We start from the raw sequence: 14,636 nt of genomic DNA, 5'->3' as shown, positions 1-14,636 counted from the left end.
AAAGCCTCCATTAATGGGCCGCCATTAGTGGTAATTAAAATTAAGCGAGCATGCAAATGCGGACGCCAAATGCCCGCCAGCCGACCACCAGCCTCATTATCCATTATCCATTGTACTCCTCGCCATTGTTCATTATCGCAGCGACATGGCCAGCGTGAAAAAGGAGTAGGCCAGTCGCACGGTAGCGAAAAAGGCATTCATACCGATGCCAATCATGCCGCCGGCCTTGATCTGAACTTCGGCCAGAGTCAGTTGCATGAAGATGAGCAGAGAACGGCAGTATCCTCGCTCCATGCCCAGCCAGTTGCTCGAGTATATAGCATAGGTCAGACGGCCCATTTCGATGGAGATCAGAGTGCCATAGTAGCAGCAGGGAAACAATTCCAGCACCATCGAGATGAAGTACACGGCGTAGTAGGTAACCGCGAAATGATTCTGCGCGAAGAACAGGATGTTCACAAGCGTTATGGATATATTAATGCCACTGGCCGCAAACTGACCCAGCTGGGACACATTCATGGTGATGCGCAGCAGCTCAACGATTCTGGAAGAATCAGTTTATATAGCAAACTCAATTTTTTAAACAGTGAAATAATAATCCTACTTCATTAGCTTTCGATGATCCTCGATGCTCTCAATTAACTTTCTGGCAATCACCTTTTTGTCCGCTTCCTGATCATGTCCAATTTGACTCAATCTCATGGCCAGCATCCTCACATGTCCGGCCACCACGCAGAATGTCATCGGTGGATAGGAGTCGTTGGCCAGGTTCTGCAGTATGGCCAGACTCACGCCGGCTATTTGATAGTTAACACTTAGCCAGAAGCGGAGAGCCGAGGCTTGGACATCGTAGGGAAACCATCCTGGATACAAAAGGTTTCGTCCGCCGCCAAAGAGTACAGAAGCTATGGCCGACAAATTGGAAAGGCTGTAGGCCACCAGGAAGCTCTTCCAAATGAAATTCGCCTCACGTTGTGTATTGCGATCGAAGAACTGTCGTTCCTCCGCAGTCACAGCTCGCTGATCCAGTTCCTTGAACAGGGCTTCAACGGCCTTAATCTCGTCCAGTCTTAGGCGGAAGCAGATAAACTTGAAGCTACAAAAGAAGCAGGCAGCTGTGATCGGCAGTCCTCTGCAGACATTGGCCAGAGTTTGCTCCATGCAGAGGCCAAGGATCAAATGGATCGGATACCAGAAGGTTACAAAGAATGTGATCAGGAAATCCACCACATGTCGTAGGGGAAAGTCAGTTTCCAAGCCCAACAAGCGCCAGTAGAACCAGTAGACTTTGTAGATGTTTCCACTACTGATGACTGGCGCGTCCAATTCCATGGTCAAGACAATTGAGAAACGAGCCTTCTGGTTCTTCCGTTTATATACTCGGAATATGATAAAATAACAGACGTCTGGCATAACGCCCACCAATTTGCTAGCCCTGTAATTTTATGTTACCCAATTCACACCTCTTCAAGGGTAATATATGGATTTTCAACTTGCGAGAATCATTTTATCGTGGGTTTTTGTTTAATGGTTTAATTTTACACTTCAATTCGATGTGTGAATGCTACGTAATTATTCATCAGTGTCTTTTGCTTTTACATTTAGAAGGCGGCAACATGATACATATTTTATATTTGAGAGACAACATTTTATTGATTAAGCGTACATAGTTAATAAATAAAACCAAAATGTGTTCGATTCCCTTGTTTATGGTTGGGTAACATATGTGTAAATAAGAGTGGGATATCCTTGAATAAATTAATAAATACATATTGACTTTGCAGGTGAGTTATTCTGTTCTAAAAATATGAACTTACCTATCGAAATGACATGGCCAGGGTGAAAAAGGAGTAGGCCATACGAACGGTGGAGAAGAACGCATCCAGGCCGATGCCAATCATCCCTCCAGCCTTAATATTTACCTTTGCCAGCGTCAACTGCATTAGTATAATCAAGATTCGGCAATGATTCCTATTCGAACCGGGCCAGTTGCTGGAGAAGATGGCATATGGCAAGTTATCGAACTCCATGGACAGTAGTGTGCCAAAATAACAAATTGGAAAGAGCTCAATAAGCATGGCCGCAAAAAATACAAAATAGTAGATAATGGCAAAGGTATTCTCCGCAAAAAACAGTATATTAAGCAGCGTTATGGATATATTCATGCCAGTCGATATGAACTGGAAAAGCTGAGAGGTATAAAGAGTTCTGGTAAGCAGGCGAATGATCCTGTAACAAACAAAATATTATTATTATAATATTTAAAACTAGAAACATTATTACTCCATTATTTTCCTGTGATCCTTGATATTCTCAATGAGTTCCCTGGTATTTGCCAGCATGGTTTTCTCTTTATCATATCCTATTCGACTTAAACGCTTCGACAGAAGCCTTACGTGTCCTGCGAGTATGCAGAAAGTCATTGGAGGATATGAATCGTTGGCCAGATTCTCCAGAATTGCCAAGCTGGCCGCAATAGCTTGATAGGAAAAGCTTATCCAAAAGATTAGGGAATTGGCCTGAACATCATAAGGAAACCAGGCCACATACATTAATTTTCTCTCAGAGCTAAATAAGCCAGAGGCAGTTCCTGTGATTATGGCCGAAATACCAGCTACTAAATAACTTCTTGAGACAATTTCCGCCATGTGTCTTATATTTCTATCGAAGAATCTGCGATCCTCTTCGCTCTCAGCTCGTTTATCCAACTCCTTGAGCAAACGTTCGATTGCCTTTATCTCGGCCAGCTTCCATCGAAAGCACACAAATTTTAAACTGCAGAAAAAGCATTCAGTGGTAAAATGCAGGCTCCTAAACACCTCCGATGTTGGCTTATTAAATAATCCGATTATTAAATGCACAGGGTTCCAGAAGGTTATAAAAAAGCTGATGACAATATCCAGTAGCCAGCGGAATGGATACTCGCCTTCGACACCCAGAAGTCGCCAGTAGAGCCAGTAGGTCCTGTAGAGCTTTTCACTCCTGACAACCGGTGGGGCGGACTTCATATTTTAGACAGTTTCAAAACACTTCTGTCGATTGCTGGTTTTATAGTAGGTTTAACATCTAATTATATTAATAAATAATTGATAATTAAATTTAATTAGCGCCAGCAATTAACACCTGTCTGGTGGTGACCATACATTAGACATGCTTTAACTGTGCAATATATAAATATATAGTATAAGCCATAAATATATAATATAGTAAAAGCTATAAATATCCCCCTTTAAAAAATTATTAAAAAATTATTATATCCTTGGAGGGTATTATAAGTTCAGTCAGAAGAAGTAAAAGGAGTCCTTTCCGAGCCTATATATTCTTAATCAGCATAAAAAGCCGAGTCGATCTAGGTATGTCTGGGCATAATTTAATTTTTTTCAAAATTTTTACAATTTGATAAGGGGGACATCGTTAAAATTGCCAAAATTTGACAAAAACCTTAATTCCTTATATTGTAAAAGTCAGTATGCAGATTTATTGGCCCTTTAAAAACTAGTATAAAATTGAAATCCGTTTTAAACTTATTGCATTTTTGGCTTACTTATGCATTGTACATATGTTTAATGGCAATATATTAATAAATATAAAATTATAAGCTTGTCACCTTCAGGCTATAAATAATGGATAGACATGAGACATGAAGCACAACCCAAATGAGCTGGGCACCAGAAGGAAAAGGAAAATTCCCCTCTACGCAAAGGATAGATCCTGTAGGCATAGTCACTCCTGACGACCGGCGAAGAGAAAACCATTTTAAAGACAGTTAGATAGGCGACAAAACGTTTGCTGATTTTATAGTCACAATTAAAACGTGTCTTAATTACCTTGCTCAAATTGACTTGAATTGTTGACCCTGTAATTACCCTCAATAGGTGTTAAACGCTAGACACCTGTTATTTTGTTGGGCCATACCAAAAATGTTCAACATTTTGTTAAAATCTTGGGGATCTCTTATTCCTTACATTTGCATGTTAATAACCTGTTTTAAATCTTTTAAGAATAGTATATACCTTAATTATCACCAAATACGATGGGCACTAAGCTGGCAATAAAAAATGCAGTTAAAAAGTTGAACTGAAAGTTGCCTTTTAATCTGTGTTTTGTTTGCCGAAACTGTTGCAAGTTGCAAGGACAAAGTTGCCATAATTTGACATTAAAATCTCTTTCTTGCAGCTGCTTGCAAATGAGAAATGGTAAGACTTTTTCGTCCTGGAATACTTTCATCTTAAAACTCATTTAATGGCTAGTGCTTTCCATCGAAAATGTTTTATGAGCACCATCGATGACTTCCGATTGCAAATTCCCACTCAGATGAACATTGTCTGCTATTTCTCAAAAAAAAGCCAGCTAAAACGATGTCAGTGGAGTTTCACGCTTACTTGACTTTGTCCTCCAATCTTCTTACCTTCCCTTCCGACTAGCTTTTTCGGTTTTATTTCCGCCAAGGATATCACTCCAACCAGGAGACAAAAAAGTTCACTTTTTTGTGAAAGCCAACGTTGCGTATACGTAATGCCAAAATGAGCCACCATGACAATGGCTCGAAAAAGTGTTGCCAAAAGCGCCAGTCACAACAATCTTATTCAATTTTGGAATGCCCTTTTAAAGGGATTGATAAAGAAAATCTCAGCACTTTATTTTATATAAATATATTATAATGTATTCAAAAAGAGCAGTTAACTAACTTTGTTTTCAGCTTAATCCTAAAAAAAACAGAAGCAATTTAAATATGTTACATCCTCTTTAGAACAAACAATATGCCCTTTGAAACTGTTGAGTATAATTAAGAGGCAGCTGCCACTGTTTTCTTTTTTTTTTGGTAAACTTTGTTTTTTGTTTGTGGTTTGGGTTTGTCTCACTCCCTCGAGCCAAAAAAAAAGTTGCCAAAGTTATTTGATTTGGAATTTTTTGAAAAAGTTTTCTCTTTTCTATATGATTTTTTGGCTTCAACTGTGTGTGTGTGTGTGTTTATGTGCACTAAATTAATGAAAATCACAACTGTGTGCAAAATGTAATTTAATCTTATATTTTTCTCCTCCACATTTTGAGCCTGAGGGAAACTGGCGCGTGGCCTGCGATAAACTTCCCGGAATGTGAGTCCGGTGGTAGAAGTATTCCTGTTTTATCGCTCCAAACTGACAGTTTTCAAATTTATCAAAAAAGGCAGAAGAAGGCTAAATGGTAGGGCAAGGACCCATCTGTGTGTGTGTTTTTTTGTTGTGATGGGCAAGGTCACACACAGTCACAGAACTTGTCATACTGTTTTGCACTGTAATTTATTAGATTTTCCTGCTTAGATTAACTCTGTTCACTCTCGCTCTCTGTTTAGCATCGAACGGCGTGTTTTTATTACCCTTTGGGAACTAATTTTGCATCTAAAGTAAACACACCCAGCAACTTGAGTAAACAATTAAATGTTCATTTCGAAAAAAATCCAATCTAGAAGTTTAAAGCTCATAAAACACATTGCTTTTATCGCTGGATAAGCACGCAGCGATGTGGTTCCCCCCGACAATTGCATATTCTCTGAAATCCGAAGCTATTAAATTCAAACTCGCCACCCTTGAAAATTGTAGAAAATATCAAGGCAATAAAATGCAGAAAAATGCCAGAATTTTGCCCACAGAAAATAAAATGGGAAATGATTTTTAGAAAAACCAAAGTCAGCAGTGTGTCAGCACTGTAAAAGTATCATACATTTTTCGTTTCTCAAAAAAATGGGTTAAAGAATTTAGGAAAAAGGAGGGAGATATTTTATACCCTTTAAAAAGATGAGCTCAAGGATATAAGGATATAAGATTTTATTATGCTTATGTTTTGTAAAAATTATTTAGCATAACATTAACTATATAAAAAAGGTTTGCTTTGCATTTTCTTAGGCTTATATAATAATATATACTATTAAACATTGCTCCTTGACTTCCATGGGTTGATCAATTATTTAATACCCAAATTAATTAATAAAAAGAGTATTTAAATAGATATTTAAATACTTTCCTATAGTCTGGTGTTGTTTATGCTGAAAACAAAGGCATTGTGTCAAGTATTAATTGCTTTAACGCTCTTCGTTATATTTTGTTTCAGCTAATTTCAAACGATTTATCACAGCGGAAATATTCACTGCGCAAAACACAAAAAAATCGATTTCCTTTCGTTTTATGGTTGTATATTTGTGGTTTTTTGTTCTGTTTTTATTTTTATTTTAATTTTTTTTAGAGCTGCAAGGGGTCACGGATTGAAGTGCTCTAAAATCGAAATCGAGTGCCGGAGCTCGCATGAATCGCCAGCCGCGTTCGCCGATTGTTTACTCGGTCTAGTCGGGGTCTGCAGATGGACTTGGTTCTGCGTTCTGTGTGCTCTTTGACAGAGTCGCGACCCAGAGGGGATGCTCCAGGGCTATTTTCGGAGTAAACAAGGAAATTGTGCGTGATTTGTAGACCATCAAGGTGGAAATTTTCACTAAAGGAAACGAGATTAAAGTGATATTATGAAGCTATTTTCTACTACATTATTTTTATCAATTCTCACCCCTTTATAGACTACGCCCCTTTGTTTGTATGTACTTAGTTCTTATATATGTGTGTCTGTACTTGCGGTTACGGCTAATCGTCTAATTTTATCATGTGGTTTTCCCCACTTAAGTGCTGGCAAGTGTTGAGCGATTTGTGTAGTTCTCCTTAACCGTACTGCTTTCCCTGGCCATCGTTTTAATGCCTCTCAGTGGTATTTTTCATACACTTCTGTGGCATTCTTCTTTGCTTATCATTAGGCTAAGTGCTTGCACATTTGACCTTGCCACACCTGCTCATTAGCACAAAGAACCAGCGAGAGAGAGGGGAGGCCAGCCTAGTTGCACCTGAAAAAAAGACCTTTTTGTCATTTGCTTAAAGAGATGCAAATTAATGGAGAAGGAGGAGCCCCCCATAGTCACGCGCTTGCCATATTTGTTATGTTCTCAAATTGCGCATACGCCGGGTTGGCGGCACAAACGCACACACGGCGCGCCGGCAATCAATCAAAAGTTGCCCTTGCCGTTTGCAAAATTACGCAGCCTGCTCCTAATCTGGCCAAATTCGGTCTGGTCTCTTGGTCTCATCCTCATGGCAGCCAGTCCGCCGGTTTCCGCTTACAGTTTTGCATAGAACGCGTTTCGCTTGCCAAACAAAAGTTTTGCGTAGTCAGCTTTGGTTTGGCAATGGAACAACATTGTTTGAGTCCAAGGATGGCTTTCCAAAGTTTGACGACCCTCGAAGAGGGAAAATTCTGCAATTTTATTACAACAATCAATTGGATAAAGCTTTAAAATTTAACTAAGAATGTAATTATTTCTTTCTTTTTGAACAAGTGACAATATATTTTATAAACTACTTGCTTAACAAAATCTTATGTCTATCCAATTAATAATAATAAAAAAAAATATATATATATATATATATATTAAATTAAATAATAAATATTACCCTTTATAAATTAAAGAATTTATATAATCAAGACTAATAAGAAAAGAATACATTTTAATTTTAATTTAAATAAATATTTTCATCTATGGAAACATTCATGGTTTTGTTTTCAAAAAAAGAAAAAACTAGAATCAATCGAAAAGCAATTGCATCTAAAGTTTTAATGGATTTATTTTAAAGTTCTCTTTATTTTCCTGCTGAAACGTGCTCTTTTATTGATTGCTTTCAGGTAGGATTATGTCTTTTTCAACACGTCCCGATCAGCTGTTGCCCGGGTAAGTGCATTTCAATTTCGACCTGTCAAATTATGAGTTCCCCGGGAGCCACCCAAGTCGGACTCAGTCTCTCTTTCCGGCTGCTTAAGCCGCTTTTGCAGTTCCAGTTTCAGTTGTCATTTCCCTTTTTTTTTTTGGCCAGCAGCGCAGTTATTACACGCCCACAACAACTGCTGACATTTCAATTGTTTGGGCGAGCTTAGCCGGGGCTGTCAGTGCCAAAATATTGTTTGGGTCAAGTATTGCGTTTGGGGCATTAGTTGGCAGCAACGAATTCGACTCGAACTATAACCTTAATTCCAGCATCTTTGCCAGCGATATCCTCTCCGACATCCGTGTCGACGTACTCGTCATCGCATCCAAGGCTCAGCCTATAAAATATGAACCAATTGACGTGAAATTGATTGTTCAGCTCCAAGCTGTGCTCGACTCTGGTCGCCTCCTCCCTGGATTTCCTTATATATTCCCATAAGGCTTTCCGTATTCGCTTTATTAACTACTACAACCATAAACTGCAGGCGAAGCTAACTCCCTCGCCAATCCTCCAGTTCCATCCACTGGCTCAACAGTCTATGCACAGAGAGCTTCAGGTTGGTAGAAAGATATATTATTCTTATACAATTCTATAAGAATTTATATTCTATGGAAAAAGTATAAAGTAGAATATGCATGAACACAATTTTAAATAAGCTAAATATAAGTAGGTAAAGGAGCTATTGTTAATTATTGCCGTATTTCATATTGAGCTATCTTGCCAGATTCAGGGAGATTGGGAAGTTCTTTCTTTCCCTGCATCATATATAGTAAAGTTTAACTTACCTGAATTTCCTATACTTGTTCTAAAACATAAATTATTTATAATTTCCTTTAATTTTCTCTGTGTATTGCCTTCATTCTTTGCTTTCACCTCCCTCCGAAACCAGCCTCTCCTCTCCGCTTATCGCTCATTTTACACGCTGGCAGCTATGCGAGGCGTTGCCGCAAAATTCCTTACAGTTGGCATATTTTACGTGCCAGGCCAAGGGCTCAGGATACGCCTGAGAATGAGCCTCAGCAAGGATTAGAGGCTGCCAGGATAACGGCCCGACCTTGCTCACTCTCTCTCTCTCTCTCTTTCTCTATATATACCTTTCTCTGCGTTCAATCGAACTATTCGTATTTGTTGGATTCTGTGGCGTGCCTTTAATTAATGTGATGACTTGCGGTCAGACAAAAAAGGTCCAGAGCATCATCAATAATTGACATTGGGGGCACCAAGAGGACAATCATTCATCATGAATGAGTGGAGTGGCCAGTGGCAAATGGTTCAAGGTGTGTGCAGTGCTGGGAATTCCGACAATTAGTTTTAAAGATTTTATGAAGTTAAGGGTAGTTTTAATAAAGGAACTTTAGCTGTAATTTAATAAAGAACGTTAGCATTTTAAAGGATATAAATAAATCAAAATGGTATGTGGTTTTCTCTGGAACATATAGATAGATAATTAGGACTTTAATAGTTGTACTCCTAAGAGGTAATCAAACTAATGAACATTAAAGGTATTGCTTTTAATGTCTAAAGCAGAAGAGAAATGTATTTTGTATAGAAATATTTTTATAAATAATTTCTCTGTGTAATTCTGAGCAACTTAAACTAAATCCTCCGGAAACTCTTGGTGTTAGTTATCGCAAAAAATCTAAATAACTGCTCTATGTGATTATCATTAGCTGGCCATATTTCCAGCCCACACATAATCCTTGGACGTGGGCCATATGTCAGGCATTCCTCACCTGTCCGGGGCGCAGCAACAATGGTCATTTATTTCATGTCCCTACTTACCTTTACACACACGCTTCATTTCCATTTGTAAGCAATTTTTCAAAGGTCCGCCATGCCGCACAGCGAGATCCTCGTGCGGAAATACGCTTTTCCAGCCAGAGTTTTCCTCACCGCCGAGCAGGCCTTGCCATTTGGGCCATTTGTATGCGTTCTGCAGCATCTCTCAGCTTGTGGGTCAGCGGCGGTCGGGAAAAATCTGAAAATGGGAAACGTGAACTTCGTGTCGTGCACTCGGCTCTCTTCGAACCCAAAACACAACAATGAAAATGCCGCATCGAACGTGTTCGAAGCACATGGCACGAACGGCAACCTAGAACGCAGCGTTTGAAATGTTTTCAAAAGCATTGTCGGCGGAAATTCAGTTGTTTGGAAGCCACTGCAGCTAACGGTACTCACCGCGGATTTTCCCCAGCCTATTTTCCGCCTTTCCATTGTTTGTGTTAGGGTTTCTGATCAAAGCTATTCAAGAAATAACGTGTGAAAAACAAAAAACAAATACTGTTTTGCGGTGTGGTGTGAGTGACAAGAGAGGGAAAATCCTCGATAAATCTAGCGCAAGCAAGAATTAAATGAAAAGAAAAGTGTAAGAAAAATAAAAGGAAAATGTAACTAAGCGAAAAAATTTAAGAGCAAAAAATAAATGAGAACTGGGACGGAGAAAGTGAAAATGTGCTAACAATAATAACTCAACATTAACACAACTCAGAAGAATACCTTTTGTTTAATGTGACTTGTTTTATTTTTTTTTGTTGGCCACTCGCCCTGCGGCAGTCAACGCCGCTTCTATGGCTTCAAAAATAACCATAATTTGTCCTTGGCCAACGGGCGGCTATTTTTAAGCGTAACGTTGTTGGTGTCCGACCCTCCCTTTGTTCCACCCCATAAGACAAAAAAAGCGAAAGACAATTGCAGCGAGATTCGCATCGAAAAGAATATATATTTAATTTAATTGAACAAGCTATCTGCTGCTTTCTCAGCTCTCAACTTTCGCTTCAGCCGATTGACAGGGGAGAAATCAAGAAGAGAAATCGAGGAGAAATCTGAGAGGCGACCGGAGGCGGCAAGTGTCCTGAATGTCCTGATGGATGGCCCCGTGTGACTTGTGTTTACTCTTGAATTTATTTCCTTATTGTTTTGTTGTTGATTTCTTTTCTCAGTTTTTTTTTTTTTTTTTTTTGAAAATGTCACAACACACACACACACAATGTTAGGCTGAGGGAATAAGCTAATTTGATGCGTTGCTTGGCTGTCACCGTCAACGCGATGTGCTGACGGATTTGTTTTTCATTAGACAGGCGGCACACGGCCGTTTCGGTGGTCCACGCGGCGTATGCGCAATTTGACGCAACGAAATTTCCTACGGTTAATAATTGATGTGTGAATTGGATTTCCAACGGAATGTGCCTCGGGGATAATTGTCATGTAATTTATTTGGGACAGCTTAGAAGTCTAGGTATTTCAAGGATAAATCAATAATAACAGGGCCATAAAAATCAGTTAAGCCGTTTTTAAAGATATATTACTTTCAGGAGCTTATACGAAATTTTAGTGAAAAAAAGAGCATGGAATTAGGTTTCTCAATTTATACTAGTTCAATGGTTGTATCCTTATTAATCCCTGAAAAAATATTCTTATTTTTATATTCTGTCAAATAATTATCATTCAATCTCTTGTAACTTAATAATCAAAAGATATATATGTTTGTTTGAATTTATATAATAATTTAATCAAAAGGTTTTTAAAACCCTGCAGCACCTTGTATTAATTATAATTTATATTTAAATCCCCTCAAAAGTCATTTAATCATGCCAGAAATTAAGCTTAAACCATAATTACCTAGCTAAAATTCGAGCTAAATTACCAGGACAGTCAATGCATTTAGGAAGCTCTTCTTTTTTTTTCTTTTTATTAAAAAGAGTTCTTTTTGCATTTCAATTTATGTAATATTTTTTTATAAATGTTTTTAAAACCCTGCAGCACCTTGTATAAATTATAATTTTTATTTAAATCCCCTCAAAAGTCATTTAATCATACCAGAAATTGAGCTTAAACCATAATTACCTAGCTAAAATTCTAGCTAAATTACCAGGACAGTCAATGCATTTAGGAAGCTCTTCTTTACACATTTCCTAGAAATGTAGTTTCCAGGTAAAAAGGACAAATGAAACCACAACATGTATGCACATGCGGTTAATTGCTTGTCCTTACACGCAGACACTGTACAAGTGAAGGCAAATGGCAGGCATTACGTATACGCCATGAGGACCCCCCAAACATACGACCTCAAAAACGGGCACAATTTCGCCTGCCAAGCACGTGCTTAATAATTTTGAATCGAGCCTGCTCCTCGCACGTACATCGTCCGTAATTAATTTATGCAATAATTTTTCATTGCTGACATAACTTGACAATTTTTCCTGGCACCCCCAGCGAACACAAAACACAAAACCCTGAAAAAAAAAACGCAAAAGAATGTAATGGGGAAGTGTTTTAATTTTAGAATGAGTTTGTTCCTTTGGTTTAAGTCATAAACTAAAGTTGCCACACTGCCGCCCCGAAGGTCTGGCTCTTATTGCCACTAAATTTTACGTTGGACAATTGAAAGAGTTTCCCACTGGCGGGGGAAAGTTATGATAAATGACAAAAGACAGGGCGGCACATAAAAGACTGGATTGGTGTGGTGGGCAAAAGTTTTGAGCCGTCACGAGAGGGAAATGGCCATGAATGCCGGTCATTAGGTTAACTGACCGGGCAAGAACTTGACTAGTGTCCCTCAATTCCACTTCAGCTGGAACTCCAGGACCCACCTACCCATTGTGCGCGGCACTTTCTTTTTTGGACACTTCACTTTCGATGATTGGCGGCACCACTCGAAGGGAAAGCAAGCACAAGTGGCAACAGTAGTCGGGGGTGTAGGAGGTGGTGGGGAGTGGATGCGACAGCTGCGCTTTTCGTGCGACCAAGGAAAAAACTCAAGGAGCAGCAGGGGCAACAATCCGGGAACTCGCTCTTGACAATTGCCATCAAGGACGGGGAAATGCCACGTTCCTTTTGTACTTTTATGTTCAGACATGCAACGCGATTGAGTGGAGAAGCTGATGCGGGAGGAAAACTAATCGAAAAGGTTATTGACTAAGCCGATGGAAAAGAACTGGGAAAACCAGCGGATCTTGGATCAAGGGAATTATCCGAAAGTCACATAAATTCAAGCTTGGGTTATTAAGGTTGCTTATAGCAGTGAGCTATTGAAGGAAATCACAAAATAAAAGGGAAATCTGTTTTTTATTCAAGGTCTTTAAGACTTCACAATAATGAATTGGTTTTATTTTAACTATTAAATTGTTTTTTAATATTTGTATATATTTTTATTGGTATTTTTACCGACAAAATATAGTTTTGTAGAGAAATGGCCAGCTTACGTTTTATAAGTTTGTTTGACGGATCCATCTGAAATCCATTACAAAATACAATTAATAAACAAATATACATTATTTTCAATTTCACATTATTTATTTTATTATTTCCTTGAAGACAAGTAATTAGAGTTAATAGTTTTTCTTGTTATTTTTGCTCCACTGTTGTTTGCTTTCTCTTATTTCACTCTGTACGTCATTGATTGCTGTCTGCTTTGAATTTTTATGAATTTCGGCACCGGTTCTGGTTCTGTGCAGCTTTTGTTCCACCCAAAAGCAACCCGCACCTGCTGGCTTCGCCCCTTGGGTTATTGTTTTCGGGGACTTGCGGCACTAAATGTCAAGTGCACGTGCTGTGTTCAAAAGCAGCTTTTCCTGACCGCTGTCGAACACTTGCCCCGCCGTTTTCCCGCCACCCCTCAGTTGGCAACGTGACGTATGAGTGATACAAGCATATATTAACTACATATTGGTGTGAGGGGTGCTTATTAAATATTGCGCATTCGGGGCATGTGTCAAAGCAAAACTTTACGAGGCATTCGCCGCGAGCCCAATTGTCGAAAAATGATTTCGCGATTCGGCAGCTGCTAGCTTTCATAACTAACAATAAACTAACTACAATCAATCAAAATCAATGTCGGATTTTACAGTCGTAGTCGTCGTATCTCTTTCTCTCTCAGAAGCAATATAAATCACAATAATTTTGAATGCTTTAACTCAACGAAAGCCCTAAAGGCCAAGCTGTGGAAATACTGGAGTCAAAAATAATTACAATTTGAGGAATCGAGCGAGCCCGGAGTGAAGCTGAGTGAGTATGAAGAATCTGATGACCTACCCTATACCAATCCCAGTTCCCATCCACAAAACCGAATAAAAACTAAAACAGAACAAAAAGCCAAAGCAATGCAAAGTCATGCATAATGCAAATGCAAATGCAAGTCAAGGATAGTTTTTGGCAGAACTCTGTCCCTCGTACGGGGCAAAAAGGAGAAGCTGAGGTTGAGCCTGGCGTCGGCCTGACTTGTTCCTTGACTTGTTCTGCACTTGGCACAGTTTTAATGCACTTTCAATGGAGCTTATAAAAATATGACGTAAAAGTTATTTGAGAAATGTATTTGGAAGGAAAAATCTGTTTGTTTTAGGCTTGCAATGGAGAAGAAATATTTTTATTGTTTACGTTTTTGAAGCGTTTATAATATTTATTTTAGGATAAGCCCCTGTGTAGGCTCTTTTTAGCTATGGTCAGGCTTTAAAGATATACTATATCTATTGTTATTTAAAACTATTTATATACAAATAGTTACGGCAATAATAATCACACAATATTATGTTTTCCGCTTACGAAATCAATGAAGAGGTGTGTGTTCTGTTGTTAAAAACAAACAACATAAAATTAACTAACGAAATAAAAACGTAATAAACTTTGTTGAAAATAAAAACACATTAGAAATAAACCGCGAAGCCCACTAGAGAACATCAACAATTCTGTTGTTTTTTTATTATTTCTGTATACACAATTTTGGTTAAGCAGCTTTTACGTTTTCCGTATGAGCCGTTTTTCAAGAATAACAAATTAGTAGAACAAAAACATACCGAAATAGATGCTCAGAATAATTAAGAATACTGAAAGATATTTCATCTAAACAATTTAACGGTTTAAGTACATTCC

The 14,636-nt window shown here is 38.5% G+C and overlaps 2 protein-coding genes and 1 long non-coding RNA gene across 5 annotated transcripts in view; 1 reads left to right on the top strand and 2 right to left on the bottom strand.

Annotated features, from left to right (window-relative positions):
• Positions 1-132: 132 nt before the first annotated feature.
• On the bottom strand, positions 133-1,332 carry LOC147644047 (odorant receptor 33b-like). The gene is made up of 2 exons (XM_086831515.1): positions 605-1,332; positions 133-544 (listed from the first exon to the last, which is right to left on the bottom strand). Exons 1-2 carry the CDS (start codon positions 1,330-1,332, stop codon positions 133-135), a joined length of 1,140 nt encoding a protein of 379 aa, XP_086687641.1.
• Positions 1,333-1,626: 294 nt separating this feature from the next.
• Positions 1,627-3,008, bottom strand: LOC110184000 (Odorant receptor 33b). Its single transcript, XM_086831513.1, has 3 exons — positions 2,284-3,008; positions 1,818-2,229; positions 1,627-1,748 (listed from the first exon to the last, which is right to left on the bottom strand). The coding sequence occupies exons 1-2, from the start codon at positions 3,006-3,008 to the stop codon at positions 1,818-1,820; spliced, it is 1,137 nt and encodes a 378-aa protein (XP_086687639.1). The 3' UTR covers positions 1,627-1,748.
• A 6,906-nt stretch (positions 3,009-9,914) lies between these two features.
• LOC110183972 (uncharacterized) overlaps positions 9,915-14,636 on the top strand; it is an 80,876-nt gene continuing 76,154 nt past the window's right edge. For all 3 annotated transcript variants that reach the window (XR_015271278.1, XR_015271279.1, XR_015271280.1), the window contains exons 1-2: positions 9,915-9,942; positions 13,618-13,775. This is a non-coding gene — a long non-coding RNA (uncharacterized LOC110183972). The remainder of the gene's footprint in view (positions 9,943-13,617; positions 13,776-14,636) is intronic.

This window comes from Drosophila serrata, unplaced genomic scaffold (genome assembly GCF_035046125.1).
Source record: "Drosophila serrata isolate PLE 108 unplaced genomic scaffold, ASM3504612v1 contig_240, whole genome shotgun sequence".
Taxonomy (NCBI): domain Eukaryota; kingdom Metazoa; phylum Arthropoda; class Insecta; order Diptera; family Drosophilidae; genus Drosophila; species Drosophila serrata.
This window is presented reverse-complemented; position numbering and strand designations above follow the sequence as displayed.